The 23,999-nt window shown below is 51.6% G+C and overlaps 1 protein-coding gene across 4 annotated transcripts in view; it reads left to right on the top strand.

Annotated features, from left to right (window-relative positions):
* MAPK8 (mitogen-activated protein kinase 8) overlaps nucleotides 1–23,999 on the top strand; it is a 585,436-nt gene that overhangs the window by 143,845 nt on the left and 417,592 nt on the right. For all 4 annotated transcript variants that reach the window (XM_086921791.1, XM_086921790.1, XM_086921789.1 and 1 more), the window contains exon 4: nucleotides 10,131–10,260. In XM_086921791.1, coding sequence (XP_086777917.1) covers nucleotides 10,131–10,260 — 130 coding nt within the window. The remainder of the gene's footprint in view (nucleotides 1–10,130; nucleotides 10,261–23,999) is intronic.

Raw genomic sequence — 23,999 nt, forward strand, 5'->3', positions numbered from 1 at the left:
ACAAAATTGGGCCAGTCTGCCTTCCACCTTTATAGGGGTACCTGAAAGGTCTTCTGAGACTCTTGCATGCGGAGAATCCTCTCTGCTTCCATTCACCCCTGAAGAATCTCACGCATTCACCGTCTGTGTGGGTAGAAGGCTTGGTGGCTGGCACAGGTCGGTTGAAAGACTCTTGCGCCAAAGCCCAGGACGTTATTTTGAGGCTTGACCATGGTCTAGGAACTGCGTTCTCCCAGCCCTACTAAAAACCCTATCCTGGAACACTTTTTTAATGTCCTTTTGGGGCTACTGAATGGAGCTAAACACCCCTTACATATTTGTCCATTTCCCTTATGAAGTCATCTCTGAAGAGGAGCTATTGAGAGAAAGGGGCTCCCATCCTTGTTAGCCAGTTCTACTAGTTTGGGGTCTATTTTCAGTAGAATGCCCTTCTTTCTCTCATTTGAAATTGCGGTGTTGGCGTTTCCTAGAAGGCAAATGGTTCTTTAGACCCATTGGCCTAACTCCTTGGGATCGTTGCCGAGGTAGGCTACCTCCGCTATCTCAAATATTTTGGTTAATGGTCCAGTGATGTCAAGTAGACAATCCTGGCAAGACTTGAGGCCCTTATCAAGTCTTTTTCCAGGGTTCTTACCACCCTTAGCAATGAATGCAAACCCCCCTTGGGGTCTTGTTCTGGGGTCATCATGACCTTATCTGGGACGGTGGGTCGTGGGCTTTCTGATTGTAATCGAGATTCAACCTCCTTCGGGATCTCCTTTCTCACCCAGTATGAAAGGCACTCAGCAACATGCTGAGAATATGTCCATTCTGGAAACAAGGGGTGTTTGAGAAAAGGGTCAAACATATAATCTCAGAAGGGGCCCACGATGTCCATTTTAGACCCTGAGGCCTTGCATGCCTTCCCAGAATTTCCCATTCTCCTTACTTCCACCTCCTTGATATCTGTATCTAACTTGGAGGAGCAGTAAAGGTCAGTCTCTGCTTGGAGAGCCTCATCATTGTTGATGGGGATGGGAATCCCGGGGCCTGTTTCTTGCCCATCTGTAGTGCCCAAGGCACCATTCTTATCAACGCCTAATATGCATGAAAAGCCCTCCTTTGTGGTTATGGTCTTTTTGCCCCTTTTGATGGGGTCCTCCTGCTGCCCTCTTTCCCAGGGCGTTAATTGTCCTATCTGTTCCTTCAGGCTGGTGTGTGCCTGTAATGGGCCATCTCTTCTTGCAGTAGGTTTCCAATTTTTTATTTGTTTCATCAGATGCCGACTCTAGTCTTGCTCTTGAGGTGTGCACTTCGAGATTTGCAGGGGTCCACATCAGACTCTTCACTGCGGTGTTGGGCACTGGCTGGAGTGGCTCGCGTTCATCCAAGTCACAGTACCAGCTGATGAAGCAGGATCTTCTTCTTTATATAATGGGGCAGTCCGTCATGGTAAATCTTCCAGCATTCAGTTTATTTATATTGCTGCAGCAGAACCTTGGTTTTAAGCGACCAGAGAGTCTGCGCGTCAGACAGAACAACTAGCATATATACAGTTCATGATTACATAAAGTACAATGGACAACAATTATCTTAGTGTGTAACATTAAAGGGTCAAGAGGGTCATGGAGATTACACAGCTGCAGTAAGGAGGTTCCCAGACAGGTCTGTTTTCTCAGTTGTGGTTGCCAACAACAACACAAATTTCTTCAGTTGTCATGTTAAAAGACCTTCATCTTACAACATCTTATCGTAAACCTTGACAAAGGAAACAGAACGGAAACCGCAGCAGTTAATCACAGGCACAACTTCAACCGTCGACAGGCTCCCCTTTGTCCCTGGATAACCTTGTACAGAAATATGTAACAGATAGGCACTTCCCTAGTGACCTCTGAACCACAGAGCAAACATTCTGCAGTGAAACTTTTTTTTAAAGACATGTACTCCGACCGACACTTTACATGAATCCAGACGTGCTCTTACAAATAAGATGTATTTTTTTTGTTAGAGAGCAATGCTAAAGCTAAAATAAATATATGAATGAATAGAAGGGCATTTTTAAAGCACTTACGTTAATACTCCAAGGAGTGTTCTAGCGCTATGCAACTCTGCCAACGCTCACATAGAAGGACTAATCTGTTTAGTCTTGGTTATTCAGTCTTCCTTCAGTCTCTTCCTAAACTGAGAAATGTCTATAATGCTCCGAATCTCAGTATGAAGTTTATTCCAAGCTGACTGCCCTAAAAAGTAGAAGGATCTGCCACGAGCCCTAGCCTGCCCAATGTTAGGAGTCCTGGCTAAAAAAGGGTTTAGGCTGAACTACGGCATCTAGAGGGAACATAAAAAAAGAATGTGTTTCCTGAGGTACCTAGCGTCCATCTGATGGATGGTTAAGTAGAGCTAAACGAGTCTCGAATAAAATTCTCTTCTTATAGGGAGCCAATGTAATGCCCTCAAGTGCGGGGACCTATGTACTCTAAGGCAAGCCCAGGAGAGTACTTGCTGCTGCATTTTGGACCACTTGCAGTTTGTTTATGAAGTATGCCGTGATACAAGGAATGCCATAGTCCATTCTAGATGACGGCAGTACCTGTATCTCCGGTGTCCTGGCTGAGAAGTACAAAGTGTAGAAGCTTTCTTAAGACACGCAGTAATCCAAAGCAGGACCCCACCACTGAATTCACCTGGGGTAATAAAGGAAGGCCATTATCGAATCTGATGCCTAAATTCTTCACAGAATTTGCTTGTCACCCTGGAAAGGTGACTTTGATTGGTTGGAAAAATTGCCATGTTTCCTGGGCCTTCGCTCCAAAGAAATGGCAGCACTGTTTTTTCTGGATTGCATTTGAGCCGATGGAGTGTTAGCCTGGAACACCGATGACAGGCAGGCTCTAATATTTTCACGAGGGAACCTTGCGTTGCAATCCCATGAAAACAATAGCTTGGTGTCCTCAGCGTAAGAGATTATTTATTTGTAAAAATTTTTTTTTTACAGTTTCCAGCGCCCGCCTCTTTATTTGATTATTATTATTTTTAAAAAAAACTTTATTGTGCAAAACAGAAGAATTACAAGTATGGGCCTACAACCCAGGGGCCGGCCGCTAGTGATCATCAAATAAATAGGCAGTCAGTGAAATAGCAGCAGGTCCCGGGTAGGTCCAACAAAAGTACAGGATACACAATCGGCAACAAGGATGCATGCAGGATACGCAATTTTTTATTTTATGAAAGGAACAATGAAAAACATAGAAACAAACAACTCAAGGTGCGAAGCATGATAAATGAAGTCGAGCTCCGACTCTGGGGACCTACCATTACGGATAGGGAATCAGGAGGACATCGAAGAACCAATGGGGGGGGATCAGGACATTCAATCAAGGAATATGGCATCGAGGAATTTCAGAGGTCAGGGGGACAGGGAAACCTCAGGGATACCTGTGAGGGGGGGAGTGCAGATGTCTCCACGGTATGCATTCCATTGGCCCCAAATTTTACTCCACGCCCTAGGCTTGCCCCTAGCAAAATACACAGTCTTCTCCCTGAACATGCACCAATCCATGTTCTCCTTCCACTTCGACACGGTGGGAGGCCGTTGGGATCCCCAGAGCTGTGCGATGTCCCTTTTGGCAATCATGTTCCCAAGGTCCGCCCATCGGGTCTGGGCAACGTTGTAATCATTCGGCTCCCACACATTCAACAAACATCTTCGAACCTCAGGCAACAGAGCGACCCCAGTGACGCACTCCATCACAGCATGTACACAGCGCCAATACGTAGCGACCTCACGGCACTCCCAGAGGATGTGAAGAAAGGTGGCACTCATTCCACAGCCTTGTCTACACAACCCATCCGACGAAAAACCCATGGCAACCAAACGAGGACCAGTTACATACACGCGGTGAAGAATTTTAAGCTGAACAAGGCGGAGACGGGCCGGAATGGCAACCTCTTTGGGGGAGGATAGAGCAGACTGCCAGTCCTCGTCGTCCAATTCCAACCCGTCTCCAGCCCAGGTCTCCCTGAGGCGCACAAGGAGATCTGCCCGATTCTTGATCAACTTTTTATAGCTCAAGGAAATCGTACTATCGGGCAGATGACCGTCAAGTATACGATCCTCAAGTGGGGAAGATTCAGGGACCACAGTACCGGCCGTGAAGACCGACAGTAAAGCATGACGCACCTGTGCGTATCTGAAGAACTCCCGCTCACTCAATTCATATTCACTCCGAAGCTCCGCGAATGTTTTCACCGCACCCTTCACTCAAAGATCACCCACTCTGCTAAGTCCAATCATATCCCAGTTCTCAAAACCTTTCGTCTTCCAGAGGCACCCCAACCGTTCCGAGGCAAACAAAGGGGTCGCCTGCGTCAATCGATCATTCCATCCCAGAGCCACATTTGCATTGTTCCACACACACTGCAATTTTAGTGGGTCCCGTAAGGTTCCTCCCCGCCGTCCGAGAGTAGAGTGCTCTGTTGAAGTCGCCACCGGGCAACAAGTATTTGTCCATAGCGGAGGCAGGATTTGGCCCGGCAGCGTATATGGCATGGTTAATTACGGACAACTGGGAAGCCCAATAGTACCTCCTGATGTCCGGGAGAGCAATACCCCCATCGTACCAGGGGAGGGTCAGTTTCAAGAGAGCAATGCGCGCTCCGCCGTCCCAAACTAGTCTCCTCTGGAGTCCCTCAACCTCCCGAAAGTAGAGCGCAGGAATGATATCAAAGGAGTTCTGGAGTGCATAGAGGAATCTGGGTTGGAACATCATTTTGAACAGCGCCGCTCGACCAAGTGGGGACAGCGGCAATCTGCGCCAACGATCCACGTCGAGCTTCAAGCGCCGCAAGGGAGGAAGGAGATTATGTTCGTAATGGGCAGCCGAGTCCAACGATAGATAAACCCCTAAATATTTAAAGCCAGAGTGGGAGACCTGAATGGGAAACCTGGTCGGTAGGGGAGGGAGACCACCAGAGATTACATACACGCAGGACTTAGACCAGTTGATAATCAACCCGGAGTTCTTGCCAAAGGAAGTTAGGACATCAAAGAGGACGTTAAGGGACTTACGGGGGGAGGTAAGGTACAGGAGAATATCATCTGCGTATAATGACACCCGGTCTTCAAAGTCAGGGGTCCAACGAATGCCCTTTATTGAGGGTTTCCATCGAAGCCAGGCAGCAAGCGGTTCCAGGGCGAGGGCAAAGAGCAGGGGGGACAGAGGACACCCCTGTCTAGTACCCCTCCCAAGAGCAAAAGGCTGGGAAACTCTACCGTTAACAACCACCCGGGCCAGAGGGTCCGCGTACAATAGCCTCACCCAACTAATGAATCCCGCACCGAACCCAAACTTCTCAAGTGTGGCCCAAAGATACGGCCACTCTATTGTATCAAAGGCCATTGTGGCGTCTAATGAAGCCAAAATGGCCGGTTCAGACAGAAGCTCCGCCCTTGTAAGAACGCCATGAAGGCGACGCAGGTTCAGAGCCGTGTTCCGGTGCGGGATAAAGCCGGATTGATCCGGATGGACCAGGTCACAAATAACAGTGAAGAGGCGGTTGGCAAGAACCTTCGCAAGAATTTTAGGCTCTGCGTTCAGTAGAGAGATGGGTCGGTATGAGGCACAGCAGTCCCGAGGTTTGCCCTCTTTGGAAATCACCACTATGGTGGCCAGGCGCTGATCAACGGGAAGGTAGCCAAGGTCACGCGCCTCCACGAACATGTCACGGAGGTACGGTGCAACCCTGTCCGGGTGAAGTTTATATAATTCGATGGGCAGGCCATTTGGCCCCATGGCTTTACCGGAACAGAGGGAACGAATGGCAGTTGCTATCTCATCGACTGACAACGATACCTCCATACTCTCCTGGTCCTCTTCGGACAGGCAGGGTAGCATGATATCCCTCAGCAAAAACCAAGAGTCATCCTCGTCCCTGTCTGGCACCGGGGAGTAGACCACACGAAAATAGTCAGCAAAACATTCCACAATCTCACCAGGGTCAGTCACCTCCACACCATCGGAATTATGAATTATAGGGGCCACACGATTCGCTCTCTCCTTCTTATCAAGCCAGGCGATCAGCTTACCCGCCTTGTCACCAACGTCATACACTCTACCTTGTTGTTCGCTGTACATCGATTTGGCAGCCTCTGTCACAAGGGATTTGTAATCAAACTGTTTCAAGCTAAGGGCGTGGAGTCTATCCCGGGTGACACCCGTATCCAGGTCGTCTTCTAGGCCCAATATGTCGGCCTCAAGACTCTCGACCTCCCCGTCCCTCGCTTTCTTGGTCTCTGCTATTAACGATAGGGCGTGTCCGCGAATAACAGCTTTAAAGGCCTCCCATAAGGACACAGAGGACGAGACAGACCCCTCATTCTCAAGGAAATAGTGATCAAGTGACTTAGTGAGGCTGGCGCGAGTCTTAGGGTTACGCAGGTGCCAAGGGTTGATAGGGGCAACCCGTCCCGCAGTATGTAAACCCACGTCAAAAAGAAGCAAAACAGGAAAGTGATCTGAGATACCCCTGGCCAAATGGCTGATTTCCCCGGTGTATGAGGACTGGACAGCGGGCATTAGAAAGTAGTCTAGCCTGGAGAGACTCCCGTGAGCACCAGAGTGAAAGGTATAGTGACGTAGAGTCGGGTGCATCAGCCTCCAGGCATCCACCAGACCAAGGGTGTCCAAGAACCCGCCCAACCACGATTGAGACGCGGGAAGGTCCCTGGGGGGGTGACGGTCCATGTGGCCGGAAAGTACCGAATAGAAGTCCCCACCCACAAGGAGAAGACCATCAGGGAGTCCCAGCAGCAACCGACCCACATCAGAAAAAGAGGCCTGGAATCCCGTGGGCACATAAACAGAAACCAAAGAAAGAGTCTTACCCTCCCACCTACCAGTGAATGCGATATAGCGCCCCCTGTCATCGGGAGTAACGCTATCGATCTCAAGTGGGAGGGAAGACCGGATCAAAATACCCACGCCCCTAGAACCAGTGGTAAATCCAGAATGTGCTACCAGTCTGTAACCCCATCTATTCATCGCATGACACACATTGCCAACTAGGTGCGTCTCCTGCAGGAGTACCACATCGTGGGACAAACGTCGTAAATATTGCAAAACAACAACCCGTTATTTACGATCACCCAAACCATTGACGTTCCACGATATAATCTTCAGCCCACTACCCCCCATTCCCAAACATGTCACATGGGGGTCCCCATGAGAGCAGGACATCAGGATCAGAGAAAGAATCAATACGCCGCCTTGAGCAAAGAAAATACAAACGGAAACACCTCCCCCCACCCCCCAACTGGAACCCGTTTCAACACCCCCCTCCCTGCACCCCTGCAAAAGAACAAGAAACCACCCCAAAATGCAGTGTGCCTGTCGCCCCGGAGGAGGAAAGAGGCCCACCACCCAAATATGGACTACTACAAGGCAAAAGAAATAGAAAGACAGTACCCAGCTGAGCAAAGTCCAATGTTCAGAGGTCAAGGACCGAAGAGTCACTTATGAGTAGGCTCACCACCCTCGGCGCCGCCAGGGTGCTCCGTACGATCGCCTCTGCCCGGCAGGGAATCCAACCAGTCGCTCACACTGTCTGGTCGATCGAAAATGTAGGTCCGTTCCTGATATTCCACACGAAGCCTGGTAGGTAAAAGCATGGCGTACTTGAGGCCCAGGTCCCGGAGACGTCGCTTCACTCCCAGAAAACCCATCCGTTGTCGTTGCACAAGTTGCGAAAAGTCCGGGAAAAAGTTAATCGAGGAGTTCTCAAATTTCACTGGGCCATGCACTCTCGATGCCTGCAAAATTGCATCGCGGTCTCGAAAGTGAAAAAGTCTCGCAATAATGGGCCTCGGAGGGGCGCCCGGCTTGGGTTGTCCGCCCGGAACTCTGTGTGCACGCTCCACCGCGAAGAATTTACTCAGGCCATTGGGAGCAAGATGGGTGAGGATCAGATCCTCGATCAAAAGGTCCACAGAGTGAGACTCTGGGTTTTCCGGGACCCCAATGACGCGGATATTATTGCGTCTTGCCCTGTTTTCATAGTCCTCCAGCCAATGGGACAACTGGTCATTCACCAATTTCATATTCCCAAGTTCCGTTTGGAGTTCCACCACATCAGCCGTGAGGCTGGAGGTCTTCAAATCGAGCGACTTAACCTTTTCATTCGTTTTGGACAAGTCGGCCCGGATCAGGGTGACATCCACCGCGACCGTGTCAATTTTACTAGCCAGGGCTTCGTATTGCTGGCCGATGGTTTCCCTCATGCCGGTGATGGCGCCCATAATGTCCTGCAGGGACAACTCGGCAGGAGCGGAGGAGTCTTCTCGGGCGTCCTCCGGGGTTCGGCTAGAAAGCCCAGGGGAGCCTTTAGCTTGGGTGTACCGATCCATAATGTTGGTCTGGACCGGTCCACCACGTAGAGATGTTTTTGTCCTCCTCCTCTCGGCATCTCCCCTTCCTGCCGTACTGGAAACTGTTCTCCGAAGGGGCCCACATGACCTTGTGAAAATGGCCGCCGACAGTCCGGGCGCCAACGAGACCATGAGAGCCGGCCGTAGGACCAAGAAAAGGCACGATGTAGTACAAAAGAGATGAAATAAGAAAAGTGTTCATAAGCTAAGTGGGAGCTGGACTGGTCCCCAACTGGGCGAAGCGGTCTCTCAATCAGACCGTGCGGGGATCTGGGAACGAAACCGAAAGTAGAGATGGTGTCTCCAGGGAGGCCCAATGCCGTTGTTGTTCAACTCCGTCCCGGATCAGCAAGTGGCCAAGTCCCCGGCACAGCCTCCAGGTGGGCCAGAGAACTTCCAAGTACCATAACTTCGGTCACCGATGTCTGATTTCAATTCCGAGAAAAGTTATGGACTCAGCTGAGGGTCATCTTCAAAGAGCTGTCCAAGAAATCAGGATAGACGCAGGATAAATTGCGAGGAGCGGCGAGGGTCCGGGGAGCTCTGTGCTCACGCGACCATCATGGATGCCCGCTAAGCTCCTCCTCCGTAAGAGATTATTTTTGTTCACAAAACATCTGCAAGTAGAACAAGAGAAGTAAGGTAAATTTTAAATAAAGTATGGCTCCAAGCAGAGTTCTGGGGTATTCCAACCTGCAATGCACATGGTTTAGACGAAAAAGGAGGCATCCAGACCTCTTCTGGATAGCCCGACTTGAGACTTCGAATAGCTTTAAGGGAATCTTTCAGAGAAATTAGATCCAATTTGGAGAGAGTCTGTCTGTGGAATTCTGAGGATAACTTGCATAAAGGTACTGTCTAGCATAGCTCCCTCCGGCAACATGCTGGGGGAGAGACTGCCCTGGATGTTCTTGATCTTTTCATGGAAGTATTCTGAAACTTGCTTCCGGGGGCATAGTTTTGCACAATTTCTAAAATGTCTTGTGATTTGTTTCCTGCTAGTTTAATTATGTCCCCCAAATTAGCTTTCTTTGCTAATTTGAACTCCCTATTGTCTTTCTTTAAAGCAGCCTTATACTGAGCTGTAGAGATGGGACTGTATATGAAAAAAATAACATGGCCTTTGCCAGTCTGCTCCTTCAGGTCTACCCATAATCTGGGCTTTGGCGCTTCTAACTTTATCCAAAATGTATGGAGTGACAATATAGTGTAATCTAGATAAATGTACATTTCTCTATATCTGATCTAATAAAGGTGCAGTGTTCTTCAACCTGTAAAAAAACAAAACTGAATGTCTGTCGTCAAGGATTAAAGTGTGAAACATCACACAAAACTACAAGTGCTTGGTCTCTTACTATCTTTGGGTACATTTGCAGTGAATAAAGGCTTAAGAGGAGGCAAAAACCTATGATAGTACGTTGTGTGCAGGTAGGAAAAGTATGTACGTTCTAGTTATTTTCTCACTGGTCTCCATGTTTGTGGGTAGTAGACAGAGTAGCATGCAGTGGGACGAATGTGTACATTCTAGCTAGTGCTTGGAATTATTCTGTAAAGGGTGTAAAGTCGCTCTTGTGTTGGTAATGCCACATTATGGGTAGCATAATTGTTTTGCATTTAATGCCATGTTTGTATATTAGCAGGACTGACCTAATGAGATGATGGATTGGGGGTAGTGGTGTGCATCGATTGTTTTTTCATGTCCAGCAATGAGTGTTTATATCTCTTTCAGTGCTGCCTATGATGCGATCCTTGAAAGAAATGTTGCGATAAAGAAGTTGAGCCGCCCATTTCAGAACCAGACACATGCGAAGAGGGCTTATCGTGAGCTGGTACTAATGAAATGCGTAAACCACAAGAATGTAAGTGCTGCTCTCCATGGCTGTCTTCTCATTAGCAAAAACAAGGGTTTGTGCTCATGTTTGAGTTGGTTGGTTAACAGTTAAAAACAAGTATCTGAAAGAGACACGTTAGTGATAGATTCCTTACCTTAGAATATCCCCAGGCGTCAGACTGGATCCGGAAATTTTTGCGTAGCAATACCCCTGCGCGCTGTTAGGCGTCGTCTGCGGCTCCGCGTCCGTCGTCGGCGTCGTGAGCGCCGGGATGACGTCATCGGAGTATATAGACGGCGCCCATGCGCGCTGACGTCAGTTCTTCTTTTTTCCGCGCCAGCTAGCGCAGATCCGGAAGAAGCTCTACCCCCAGTCACTTTTTGACTGAAAACTTTTTTGATCTTTTGATCCTACTTAGTCGATTCTCGACTATCGGTGCCAGGGATGCCCGGGTTCAAGCCTTGCTCGAAGTGCGGCCGACTCATGTCGGTCACGGACCCCCATCGCCGGTGCCTGAAGTGCTTAGGCCTCGACCACGACGATCGAACCTGTGACGACTGCCGGGCCCTGACGTCGAAGGCTAGGCGGGAGCGGTCCCGCAAGCGCCTCGAGCTGAGGCAGTCGGCCCCGCGCCGCTCCAGGTCCCGGTCCCGGTCCCACGGGAGGTCGAGGGACAGGTCGCGAGGTCGGAGTCATCGACGCTCCGGGAGTGGTCACCGATCGTCTGGATCCAAGTCCTCAGGTAAGAGGCATGAGAGGTCGGAGCGACACCATCGGTCCTCCGACCCGCCCCGTCGCTCGCTCGATGCGACCGGGGATTCGGGCGACACCGCCCACGCGGCTCCGCGGGAGTCGCTAGCGTCGCCGCCTGCCCCACACCTTCGGGTCCCTGGGCACGGCGCGTCGCAGGAGGAGGTCGAGAGGTACCTCATGGCCATGAGGGCCCTCCCTCCTCAGTCGGTTCCCGTGGCGCCTTCGGGCCGATCGGCTCCGTCTGGAGGTCCTTCCGGGTCGGGCGCTTCGGCCCCGACGACGTCGGGTTCTTCGGGCCCGGCGCCGCTGGCGACTTCGGTCCCGGCGCCGCGCGACCTCGCTGGATCCGGCTCCGGATCCGGGACCTCGCCGGTCGACCTTACGACCTCACCGGCGCCGTCCCTTCAGGTGTCGTCCCCGGCAGCCGTAGTGGTTGCCGACCCCAATGCTTCCTACGGTCCGCCTCAGGCGTCGGAGGGGCGCCGCTGGGCGCCGATTCCGTCAGCCGTCGGAGAATTCTATCTCCACGAGGAGGCCCTGGCTGTTGATCCTGGTCTCCAGGAGCTGGGTGACGAGGAGCAGTGGGAGGGGTCCGAGGACCCTCTGGCACGTGATTGCCAGTCTCATCAGGACTGGACATATGAGCTTGGGGAGGCCAGTGGTATTGACACATCGCCAGACACTGGATTTACGTCGCCCCCGACTGTGGCTTCGGAGGCGGGTTCTGCCTACAGTGTAGTGTTGACGAAGGCAGCTAAGGCCCTACACCTTGAGCTCCCCGTCGCGGCCGTGAGGACTAATCTCCTCACTGAGGTACTCAAACAGCAGTCCGGCTCCGCGGAGCCCCTTCTGCCGTTCAATGAGGCCTTGTGTGACGTTCTGCTGGGCACTTGGTCCAAGCCCGCCACAGGTCCCCCTGTGGATAGGAACGTGGCCAGACGCTACCGCCCGGCACCGGGCGACCCTTGCTTTTTGTCCACCCACCCCACCCCCGAGAGCCTGGTCATCCAGGCCTCCACTTCCCAGACCGCATTCCCGACGGCCCCGCCCGATCGGGAATCCAAGAGATATGAGCAGTTCGGGAAGAAGGTCTTCTCGTCTGTGAGCCTAGGGCTCCGGTCAGTCAACACCAACTGTCTCTTGGGCCGCTACACCCACACTCTGTGGGACACGGTTGCGGAGGTGCTGCCACAATGCTCTGAGGAGGTCAGGGCTAAACTCAGCCAAACCCTTGCGGACGGCCGAGATGCAGCACGCTTTTCCATCCGGTGTGGGCTGGATACCACGGACTCACTGGGCAGGGCGATGGCAACGACGGTGGCGGTTCGACGCCACGCCTGGTTGAGGTCCGCCAATTTCTCGGCGGATGTCCAGGCTACTCTCCTGGACATGCCGTTTGATGGCCGTCGCCTCTTCGGCGACAAGGCAGACCATGCGCTGGAACGTTTTAAGGACTCCAGGGCCACGGCCAAGTCCTTGGGTCTTGCGGCCCCACGCCAGCAATCGGGTGCCTTTCGCTCCTTTCGTGGCCACGGAAGGGGCGCCCACCACGGACCGTCAGCCACGCGCCGCAGAATGTTCAGCAACGCGGTGGCGGCCGTGGGAACCGCCGTGGCGGTGGTCGGGGCCAGCGGCGAGGCCAGTCCACACCTCCCTCAGCAGCCCCCGCCTCAAAACCTTCCTAGTCCGAGTTTTCAGGCCCATGTGACGCCTGTGGGAGGCAGGGTTCGCCATCACCTCTCCCACTGGCATACAGTCACTTCGGACAGGTGGGTGCTGCAAATTGTCCGAAGGGGTTTCTCCCTCCCCTTCGAGTCTTCCCCTCCATCCATGCCACCTCAGTGCCACCGTGTGTCGGGGGATCACTTGCGACTTCTGCAAGAGGAAGTTTCGGCCCTCTTGGCCAAGAGGGCCATCGAGCGCGTTCCTGGGCCAGAAGTAGGACGTGGCTGTTACTCCCACTACTTTCTGGTACCCAAGAAGGGCAAAGGGGGCCTACGCCCTATCTTGGATCTGCGGAACGTCAACGGCTTCCTCCGTACGGAGAAGTTCAAGATGCTCACTTTGGCTCAGGTCCTGGCTGCCCTGGACCCAGGAGACTGGATGGTAGCGTTGGACTTGCAGGACGCCTATTTCCACATCCCCGTCCTGCCGGCCCACCGGCGTTACCTGCGGTTCACGGTAGGCCACGAGCACTTTCAGTTTACCGTGCTCCCCTTCGGCCTTACCAGCGCCCCACGGGTGTTCACGAAGGTGATGGCGGTGGTCGCAGCCCATCTGCGCAGGCAAGGGGGGTCAGTCTTCCCCTACCTCGACGACTGGTTGTTGAAGGCGGGCTCGCCCCAGACAGTCGTCAGCCACCTCCAGACTACGGCCGACCTCCTGCACTTGCTGGGGTTCTCCATCAATGTGCCGAAGTCACACCTGTGTCCCTCTCAGAAGCTCCTTTTCATCGGAGCGGTTCTCGACTCGGCGCAGTTTCGGGTTTACCCACCCGAGCAGCGGGTTCGGGATATTCAGGCTCTGATTCCTATCTTCGGGCCGTTATCCCGGGTCTCGGTCAGGTTGACGCTGCGGCTTCTGGGACTGATGGCCTCCTGCATCCTTCTGGTGCGTCACGCCAGGTGGCGGATGCGGGCTCTGCAGTGGGACCTGAAGTTTCAGTGGGCCCAGCATCAGGGCAACCTGTCCGATCACGTCCTGATCTCGGAGGGCACTGCGAGACAACTGCAGTGGTGGCTCACGGACCGCGACTGGGTCAGTGGCAGACCCCTCTCTCTACCCCAGCCGGAGCACGTAGTTGTGACGGACGCGTCCCTCCAGGGCTGGGGAGGCCACATGGGAGAGGCGGAGATCAGAGGCCTCTGGTCTCCGGCGGAGTCCCGGCTCCACATCAACCTTCTGGAGCTGCGGGCGATTCGTCTTGCACTGAAGGCATTCCTCCCCTCTGTCAGGGGGAGCGTGGTGCAAGTGTTCACCGACAACACCACCGCCATGTGGTACTGCAACAAACAGGGCGGTGTGGGGTCGTGGACCCTTTGCCAGGAGGCTCTGCGCCTCTGGCAGTGGCTGGAACATCAGGGCGTGACTCTGGTGGTTCAACACCTGGCAGGTTCTCTGAATGCCAGGGCGGACGAACTCAGCCGCCGGTGCATGATGGATCACGAATGGCGTCTGAACTCGGACGTGGCGCAAGGTCTCTTTCGACAGTGGGGAGAGCCTTGGTTAGATCTATTCGCCACAGAAGAGAACGCGCAATGTCAGCAGTTCTGCGCGTTGGAGTTTCCAAGGCGGCACTCGCTCGGAGACGCTTTTCGTCGCGAGTGGAGCTGCGGCCTGTTGTACGCCTTTCCGCCTATACCACTTCTGCCCAGAGTGCTGAAGAAGATCAAGCGCGACCGGGCCCAAGTTATCCTTGTGGCTCCGGACTGGGCTCGAAGATACTGGTATCCCGAGCTACTCAGCATGTCAGTCGATCCCCCGATTCGTCTGCCTCTTCGGGAGGACCTTCTGTCGCAGCAGCAGGGGACGGTCCTGCACCCGAACCTGTCCAGTCTCCACCTACAAGCTTGGAGATTGAGCGGCGGCAGTTGAGGCCATTTGACTTGCCTCCCGAAGTCTGTGACATCATTCTGGCAGCCAGGCGTCCCTCCACAAAGTCGGTATACGCCTGCCGGTGGAATAGATTTGTGGCATGGTGCGCAGCAAAGGCTGTGGATCCCCTCTCTGCACCCCTTTCGGAAGTGCTGCTCTTTCTTCTTTCCCTTGCCCAGCAGGGCTCTGCTCTGGGCACTCTTAAAGGGTACCTCTCTGCTCTTTCAGCCTTCTTGAGGCTACCTGATCAGCCTTCTTTGTTCAAGTCCCCTATAGTGAGTAGATTTCTGAAGGGCATCACACACATGTTCCCTCCTGTTCCTTTCGTGATGCCCCAGTGGGACTTGAACCTTGTTCTCACCTATCTGATGTGTGCTCCCTTTGAGCCACTTCATAACTGTCCTCTTCGCCTCCTTACGCTGAAGACGGCCTTCCTGGTTGCCATCACCTCTGCCAGGAGGGTGAGTGAGCTCCAGGCTCTTTCTTCTTCTCCGCCTTTCCTGTCTGTTCATCCTGATAAGGTGGTGTTGCGTACACGACCTTCCTTTCTGCCCAAGGTTGTCACGGCCTTCCACATCGGGCAGTCTATCACCTTGCCCACCTTCTTTCCGCCTCCGCATCCCTCGAAAGAGGAAGAGAGGCTCCACCGTCTGGATCCAAAACGTGCGCTCTCCTACTACCTGGACCGCACTCGCCAATTCCGGGTGGATGACCAACTCTTCGTTGGTTACGTGGGCGCGAAGAAGGGAAAGGCTGTACACAAGAGGACCATCTCCAGGTGGATCATCTTGTGCATCCAAGCATGCTATTCCATGGCGAGGAAGGAGCCCCCGGCTGGATTGCGGGCTCACTCCACTCGGGCCACGGCAACGACAACTGCCCTGGGCCGCGGTGTCCCCCTGCAGGACATCTGTCAGGCAGCCACGTGGGCCTCGCTGCACACGTTCGCGAGACACTACTGCCTGGACAGTCAAGTCCGGAGGGATGGCTTCTTTGGCCGTTCCGTCCTCCAGGACTTTCTGGTGTGATATTGGTTCGCAGACCCACCACCGGGGTTGGTATTGCTGGGGTATCTATTCTAAGGTAAGGAATCTATCACTAACGTGTCTCTTTCAGATGCACAAGTTACTACTTGTGTAACGATATATCTGTAAGAGACATTAGTTAGTGATAGATTCCTTACCGCCCTCCCATCCTCCCCGTTCTGCGAACCGATATTTAGGGTTAAGGTCATCCCCTTTCAGGGCCCTAGTTTCAATGGCACCAGTGTTAGTTCTATCATGGCTCTGCGTATCTGGCGCGGAAAAGCTGTGTTATCAGAACTGACGTCAGCGCGCATGGGCGCCGTCTATATACTCCGATGACGTCATCCCGGCGCTCACGACGCCGACGACGGACGCGGAGCCGCAGACGACGCCTAACAGCGCGCAGGGGTATTGCTACGCAAAAATTTCCGGATCCAGTCTGACGCCTGGGGATATTCTAAGGTAAGGAATCTATCACTAACTAATGTCTCTTACAGATATATCGTTACACAAGTAGTAACTTGTGCTTTAGGGGTGGTGACAGAGTGAGGGTGCATATGAGCCAAAGCTTGGTATTTGGCTCTTAATGTCATCAGTGAGGGCTTGCTTGGATAGGTATGGACAGTGTACTTGTGTGTTGGAGCTTTATGCATAATTGAGCCACTAGCTTACTAGTGAGAGCATGTAATTTCTGTGAGCCCTTAAGAAGGGGTGGGCAGGAGCTATGCTGCAAAGAGGTATTTGGCTCTAACAGGAGAGAAAGGAGTCCATTGCGGGGGGGGGGTTGTGGGTTGTGTGTGTGTGTCTGTCTGTCTGTCTGTTGTTCCCATCAGCAGTGACGGGTTTCAAGGAATGTTGATGCTGCCCTAACATATGTATTTTTTGTGAGAGCTCTCAGAACATTGGCACCATTTTTTACCTTCTCCACTGAGTGCTTTCATAGTTTGATCATAACATGTTGTTGCTTTCCATGTGCGAGCCAGAAGTAGTACTCTTGAACCTTACCAATGCTAGCAAGAGGTTGGAGAAGATGACACCGGGATACAGTACCCTCACATGCACTAGCTCACATTGCACCATTGTTGTGCCATACCATACCTTTGTCAAAGACTGCTTGCAGTTCTTATTAGTACTTGAAGAGTTTTCAATTGTTTGCGACTCTTGAGATTTGGGATTCAGTTCATCCATAATCTATTCTGCTTTGTGGTATGTGTTTAATTTGATGATGATGATGATGATGATGAAACAATGCTTCCCTGCTACACATTTGTGAACACTCCACTACTGTTTTTTATACTTCATGTGCCCAGGTATTGCCTGCCACCTGATGGTGTCTGCTTATTGGATATCTGTTTATGGTGTGTTTGTCATCCATACCATTTGTGTACTCACACACCCAGACCCTACCTCCATCGACCAAATATTTACTCTCTTGCCACTCTACAACCATCATCATATACGAAGCAACCAGATATGCCCAGATACAGCCACTTGTGCCTTGCAGTTGCTATTCTCTTGGATACTTCTGCCTGCAGATTGCTGAACTCTAGGGTTTTCCAGGTGCCAGAGTGGATCTGTAAACTTTGAGTAGCACTTCTGTGCTAGTAGGTTGCCCTGGTTCCGTGTTATTGCTGGATATGATGCAGCAGTGATGTCCTTTGAGCCATTAGATACAAGTTCAAGTTCCAGAATTTGTATAGCGCACTACTCACCCAGAGGGTCTCAAGGCGCTTGGGGGAGGGAGGTGTTTTTACTTATCGAATATCCAAGTTTTTAGTTGCTTTCTGAAGGAGAGGTGGTTCTGTGTAAGGCGGAGGTGGGTGGGGAGAGAATTCCAGGTTTTGGCCGCTAAGTAGGAGAAGGATCTTCCCCCCCATGGTGGATCTGTGGATGCGCGGAATTGCGGCGAGGGCTTGATTGGATGATCGTAGTTGTCGGGAAGGGGTGTAGAAGGATAGATGCGTGTTGAGGCATTCAGGTCCTAGGTCGTAGAGGGCTTTGTGTGCGTGGGTCAGGACACGGAACGTTATTCTCTTGTTGTCAGGGAGCCAATGGAGGTCTTTCAGGTGGCCGGAAATGTGAGCTTGCCGAGGGATGTCCAAAATGAGTCTGGCTGAGGTGTTTTGGATGCGTTGGAGTTTTTTCTGTAGTTTGGCTGTGGTTCCGGCGTAGAGGGTGTTTCCGTAATCCAGTCTGCTTGTGACCAGTGCGTGGGTGACCGTCTTTCTTGTTTCGGTGGGGATCCAACTGAAGATTTTTTTGAGCATTCGTAGGATGTTGAAGCAAGATGATGAGACGGCGTTGACTTGTCTGGTCATCGAGAGGGAGGAATCCAGGATGAAGCCCAGGTTACGTGCATGGTCCGTAGGTATGGGTGCGGTTCCGAGGGCCGGAGGCCACCATGATTCTTCCCAGGCAGAGGGGGATGGCCCTAGGATGAGGACTTCTGTTTTGTCCGAGTTGAGTTTTAAACGGCTGTTCTTCATTCACTCGGCTACTTCTTTCATTCCTTCGTGTAAGTTGGTTTTGGCGGTGTTTGAGTCTTTGGTGAGGGAGAGGATCAGCTGGGTGTCGTCTGCGTAGGAGATGATGTTGAGGTTGTGTTGGCGTGCGATGGATGCGAGGGGACTTATGTATACGTTGAAGAGGGTGGGACTGAGTGATGATCCTTGTGGTACGCCGCAGATGACTTTGGTGGCCTCTGATTTGAAAGGGGGGAGGCGGACTCTGTGTTCTTCCGGTAAGGAACGAGATGATCCAGTCCAATGCTTTTTCTTGTATTCCGACGTTGCAGAGGCGTTGTATGAGGGTGCTATGACAGACTGTGTCGAAGGCTGCGGAGAGGTCAAGTAAGATGAGAGCGACGGTTTCTCCGTTGTCCAGTAGTGTTCGGTTGTCGTCTGTTGCAGCGATGAGGGCGGTTTCGGTGCTATGTTTGGCTCTGAATCCGGATTGTGAAGGGTCGAGGGATTTGTTGGATTCGAGAAAGGCGGCAAGCTGACTGACGGCTTTCTCAATGACTTTGGCAGGGAATGGGAGGAGCGAGATGGGGCGGTAGTTCTTAAGTTCGGTTGGGTCTGCCGTGGGTTTCTTCAGAAGGGCGCCGAGTTCGGCATGTTTCCAGTTTTCCGGGAAGGTAGCGGAATTGAGGGAACAGTTAATGACATCGCGGAGATGGGGTGCGATGATGGAGCCTGCTTTGTTGAAAATGTGGTGGGGACAAGGGTCGGTTGGTGATCCTGAGTGGATGGAGTTCATCAGGCGGATGGTGTCTTCGGTGGTGATTGGGTTCCAGGCGCAAAGGTTGTTAGAGTGCGGTTTTGGTTCGGAGGTGGGTGGAGTGGACTGGTCTTCGGACTGGTTTTCAAAGCTGTTATGTATTTCGGCGATTTTGTTGTGGAAGAACGAGGCTAGAGAGTCGCAGAGGTCTTGGGAGGGAGTGATGTCGTTGGAGCCGGCGGAGGGGTTAGTGAATTCTTTGACGATGTTGAATAGTTCCCCAGCTGTTTTGGGCATTGCTGTCAAGTCGATCCTTGAATGCTGATTTCTTGGTGGATCGGATCAGTTGATGGTGTTTGCGGGTGGCGTTCTTGAAGGTGGCTAGGTTGTCAGTGGTTGGGTTTTTTCTCCAGATTTTCTTGAGTACGACAGAACTTCTTGGATTTTTTAAGGTCATCGTTGAACCAGGGGGCTTTTTTGCTACCTTGCTTGATTAGATGGTTTTTCAAGGGTGCTAGTTCGTTGGCGCTGTGGGTGATCCACTGTGTGAGGTTGGTGGCTGCTTGGTTAGGGTCCGATGAATTGGCAGGGGGGTTTTGGTGAAGCGATGTGAAAAGCTGGTCGGTGGTGATTTTGTTCCAATTTCTTCGGGGAATGGGTTGTGGTTCGTGGATTTTTTGTAGTTGAAGTGAACGCAGCTGTGGTCCGTCCAATGGAGAGCTGTGGTGTGATCGAAGGAGATGTGCTTGCTGGAGATAAAGATAGGGTCAAGCGTGTGTCCGGCAAAGTGGGTGGGGGTGTCAACGAGTTGTTTGAGTCCGAGATTGGCCAGGTTGTCCAGGAGGGTGGTGGTGTTGTTGTCGTTTTTCTTTTCCAGGTGAAAGTTGAGGTCTCCCAGTAGAATGTAGTTCTCGGATGGGAGGGCATGTGGGCTGATTAAGTCAGCGATGTCTTCGCTGAATTGTGTGCGGGGTCCTGGGAGTCTGTAGATGAGGGTGCCTCTGAGTGTGGTTTTGGGGTCGGTGTGGATCTGGAAGTGAAGGTGTTCGGCGGTAGCGAGGTTATCGTCGGAGCTGGTCGTGATGCGGATGGTGTTCTTATGGACAATGGCGATGCCTCCTCCAGTTTGGTTGGTATGATCTTTTCGGATGATCTTGTAGGTGTCCGGGATGGCTATGGCGATGTCGGGGGCAGATGAGGCGTTCATCCATGTTTCTGTAAGGAAGGCGACGTCCGGTGATGTGGTGTCGAGTAGGTTCCAGAGGTCAATGGCATGTCTGTAAACTGAGCGGGTGTTGAGCAGGATGCACTTCAGGTGGTTAGTGTCGGAGCTCTGTTGGGAGTTTGTGGATTTGGTGTGGGTTTTGATGCAGTCGAACTTGCAGGAGTGGCAGGTGAAGGGTCCATGGGTGTATCCTGGGGCGGCTTGGTAGCAGATTGGTGGGCGGCCGGGGTTGAAGGCATAGAGGGTTGCAGCGTCGTAGGTAATGCGGGAGGAATGGGATTTGCAGGGGGTCTGGCGCTGGGCGCGGTCCAGGCGCGGAAGGGCTTACCTTTGGCGCACCTTCGGCGCGACCACTGCGCGTGAACGCTGCGAGCAGAGGCATCTGTCATATGTGGATAATGGAAGGGGAGGGGCGAGGGAGGAGCAGCTGGGAGGCGGGAGCGGGGTGGAGATCCGGGCAGGAAGGCACAACAACAACAACAACAAGAAAATGGCAGCAAGCCAAAGCGGAACAGGATTGGGGCACAAACCGCGTAAACGCAATGCAAATGGCAATGGCACCGGCACAATCAGGCAGAAATCAATTTTACAGGCAGCTCAGCACAATTTAAAAATATAGTTAAAGCGCACTTTGGCAATCTAGCGCTAGGATATAAAAATGAAATCAAATTACTAAACAATCAGGCAATCTAGCGCTACAATGTACTTGTGATAATCAAACCGGCAATGGCAGATGTGGGAGCGAGGCAAAGTAGCAGACAGCAGTCTGGCGGTATGGCGCTACGATACCAGGTGGCAGGCAGAGCGGGGAGCAGCGTGAGGAGCGACCGCTTCTGTTGGGAACAGCACCCAGCTCCAGCACCCTGACGTTGATTCCTTTTATATCCCCTACATCCTTTGATGTTGATCCAGAGATCGCTGTCTTGTTTGAGAGATTTCTCTTCACAAAAATGTTTGTACCAATATGATGCAGTGCTGGTAAGGTCTCCTCCCCAACCATTCCTACAGTGGATATTTGTCAGTTAAGAACGCTCATTACATTTTTTTTGTGGTGTCTGGTGTCAGAGCATGAGACAAGGTCATGAGGTTCCTTCCTTAGCATGCAGCTGAAGGCAATCGTGGAAAGGGAGGCCACGCTTTTAATGAGGTCAGTTAGGGTGAGTGTTGTGCTCGATTTCAGTCTCGGACAACGTCTGTTTCCTTCTCCCCCTTCTTTAAGGTTGTTCAGCGAGAAATGCCACAAGCATAAAAAGTAGCAACATCGATCTTCTTTTAGGGAAATACCTTAGGCACCGCTTGCATCCCGCAGAGTCACCATCTAAACCAGAACTGGTGATTATTACACCTCTTGAGGACGCAGCACTCGGTCTGCCACAACAAGGGCCTCCTGAACCTCTACTGTTGTGGGCTATTCTGGTGCTGAAACAGTACCCCTTGCTGCCTCAGCCAACTGTGAATTCTTGACTCTGAATGTAGTTCCTACCTTTTTCCTCTTGCAATGTTTGACATGTTCAGACGGGCAGCAGTCTCCTTTAGAAAGTCTCTGGTCCCCGTGGAACCCTGTGGGAACCCTTTATGGGTTCACACTGGCCAGCCCTTTCCCGGTGTTATTCAGCTCCATCACTTTTCCGGCACTGCAGGGTTCGTGCCAGCGGTGACTTTTTACCCATGATCTCATCTCCCGTTCCTCAGTTTATATAATCTGTGATGCGCATTGCAGGGCTGACTGTCGTCTCCAATACGGGCTCCACATGGTACTCCTTGAGATCATCCCCTACCTTAATCTGTGGAGCCAATTCATAGATCCACAAGGAAGGCCGGTGCCTGATAGGGGAGCAACAAAATAGGATACGAGAACTGTATTGCAACATGATGAAAGACCTCTTTGGATCTCTCTGATACTATAGACATGGTGGACATTGTGCTCCATGGCATGGATGACTGGTAGGGGACAAACCTCCTACCTCTGCTGTCCACTGATATGGGTGACTGTCTAGAAATGAGGAACACAAGTGGCCTGGACAAATCGCCAGAACTGATGGAGTCTCTTACCCTCTCAAGGTGGCTACTTTCCATTTGGTGATTTGCAAGGTAGGAGGGATCATTGAACTCGTGTTACCTTTGGTGGAGAACAAATCTAACTTGTTGACAGAAGTGCTGCAGCCATCTGCGCTTGCCTTTCAATGAAGATCTTTTGGACCCAGGGATGACAGCCCGGGAAAAAAAACATTTCTGCCCCAGCAATCAATACCCGTCACCGGAGAGCTTGGCTGTGCAGGCCTCTTGCTCTCCATTCCTAGCATCCAGCGTGGATAGGGAATCTAGGAAACTCAAAGCTGTTGGGTGGAATTTTTTTTTCTTCAGTGGGTAACCTGTCACTAAAATAATTGATTGCTTCATGCCTACTGAGGAGATACTCCCACTCTCTGTGGGATATTGCAATTGCATTTATATATTGTTAACTACCCCCGACGAGGTGCTAAAACACTTATGTTGAGCAGCACTGTGCTCCGGAATCCATGGTTAGCTATTAGGCCAGTGTTATTGAGATTAGTCTTGTGCTCTCAAGCAAAACCTTTCCGTGCATTCACTCAAGTTTATTTGAGGTTGATTACATTTATAGTTGGGTGTTATTGTTAATGGAGGCTGGAGGTACAGGAGTGTATGCCGATGTTGGCTGAGATTAAAATTTGAGCTGTAGGAAGTGTTAGATTGAAACGGTATGGCTTTCAAAAAAGGGGAGAACGTGATTGTTGAAATGAAATGTGTACAAATTGCTAAAATACATTAATGGAGATTAAGGCAAACTTGCAAGTGACTTAGGAAAGGTTGTACCCATAAATAATAAAACTGTATGCCAAGGATGAGTCAGAAGAGGGACATTTCAAAGAAAAATATAAGTAAAAGATATTTTTCATGCCAGATTTTATGAATGCAGACAACTCTTTTTGAGCCAGCATGCAATTTGAGGCTTAAAGTCTCTAGAGAGAACAACATATTTGCATGTGAATATAATGCTGTATTTAATACTGTTTGATAGGTGTTCGAATTGGGCGAGTACTCAGCTTAGATTAATGCCTGGACGCAAACCTTGAAAGAAGATTCTGCAAATGCTGGAGAGATGTCTTCTCAAATCTTGCTCTAAGTATTAATTGTAAAGCAGAGTGGTATCAATTATGGTCACCTGTAGTTTGACACAGCACAAGATGATGGGCGAGTACTGCTTCCACAGGCAGCAAAAGTGTATTGCCTGCATTGCTGTGGCTGGAGGGTGAAGATCCAGACCGCAACTTTCAATTAAGAACTTGTTAGCAAGCACTAATTTTAGTAGATGGTAAATGTGAGGGGTGAAAAAGCAGTCTGTTTTGCGAGGTGAATTTGGGCCCCTACGCAAAGCATTTTCTGTCTGGTTCGCATTTTAATTTGTACGGTTGTCAGGCTGTTCAAAACATCCAGCCTCTTTGATTGATAGAGCACCCACAACAGAGACACAATCAGGAGTTTGTTAAAGCGCGACTACTCACCCGTAAGGGTCTCAAGGCGCTAGGGGTGGGGGGGGGAATGGGGGGGTGCAGGTTCCATTCCATCAAGGAGGGGGTCTGTCGAAGAGCCAGGTTTTGAGGTTTCTTGCGAAGATGGGGTGCGATGTCTGTCTGAGGTGGAGCGGAAGGCGTTCCATGCTTTGGCTGCGAGGAAGGAGAAGGAGCGGCCTCCCGATCTGGTCTTTCTGGTGCGGGGGACCACGGCGTAGGAAAGCTGGGCTGATCGTAGGGCCCTTTGGGGTGCGTGGAATTTGAGTCGGCTGTTCAGGTATGCTGGTCCGATGCCGTGGAGGACCTTGTGTGCGTGGGTGAGCATCTTAAAGGTGATTCTCGCCTCGACGGGGAGCCTGTGGAGTGTGCGCAGGTGCTGGGAGATGTGGCAGTGTTTTGGCAGGTTGAGGACCAGTC

Source organism: Lissotriton vulgaris, chromosome 5 (assembly GCF_964263255.1).
Source record: "Lissotriton vulgaris chromosome 5, aLisVul1.2, whole genome shotgun sequence".
Taxonomy (NCBI): Eukaryota; Metazoa; Chordata; class Amphibia; order Caudata; family Salamandridae; genus Lissotriton; species Lissotriton vulgaris.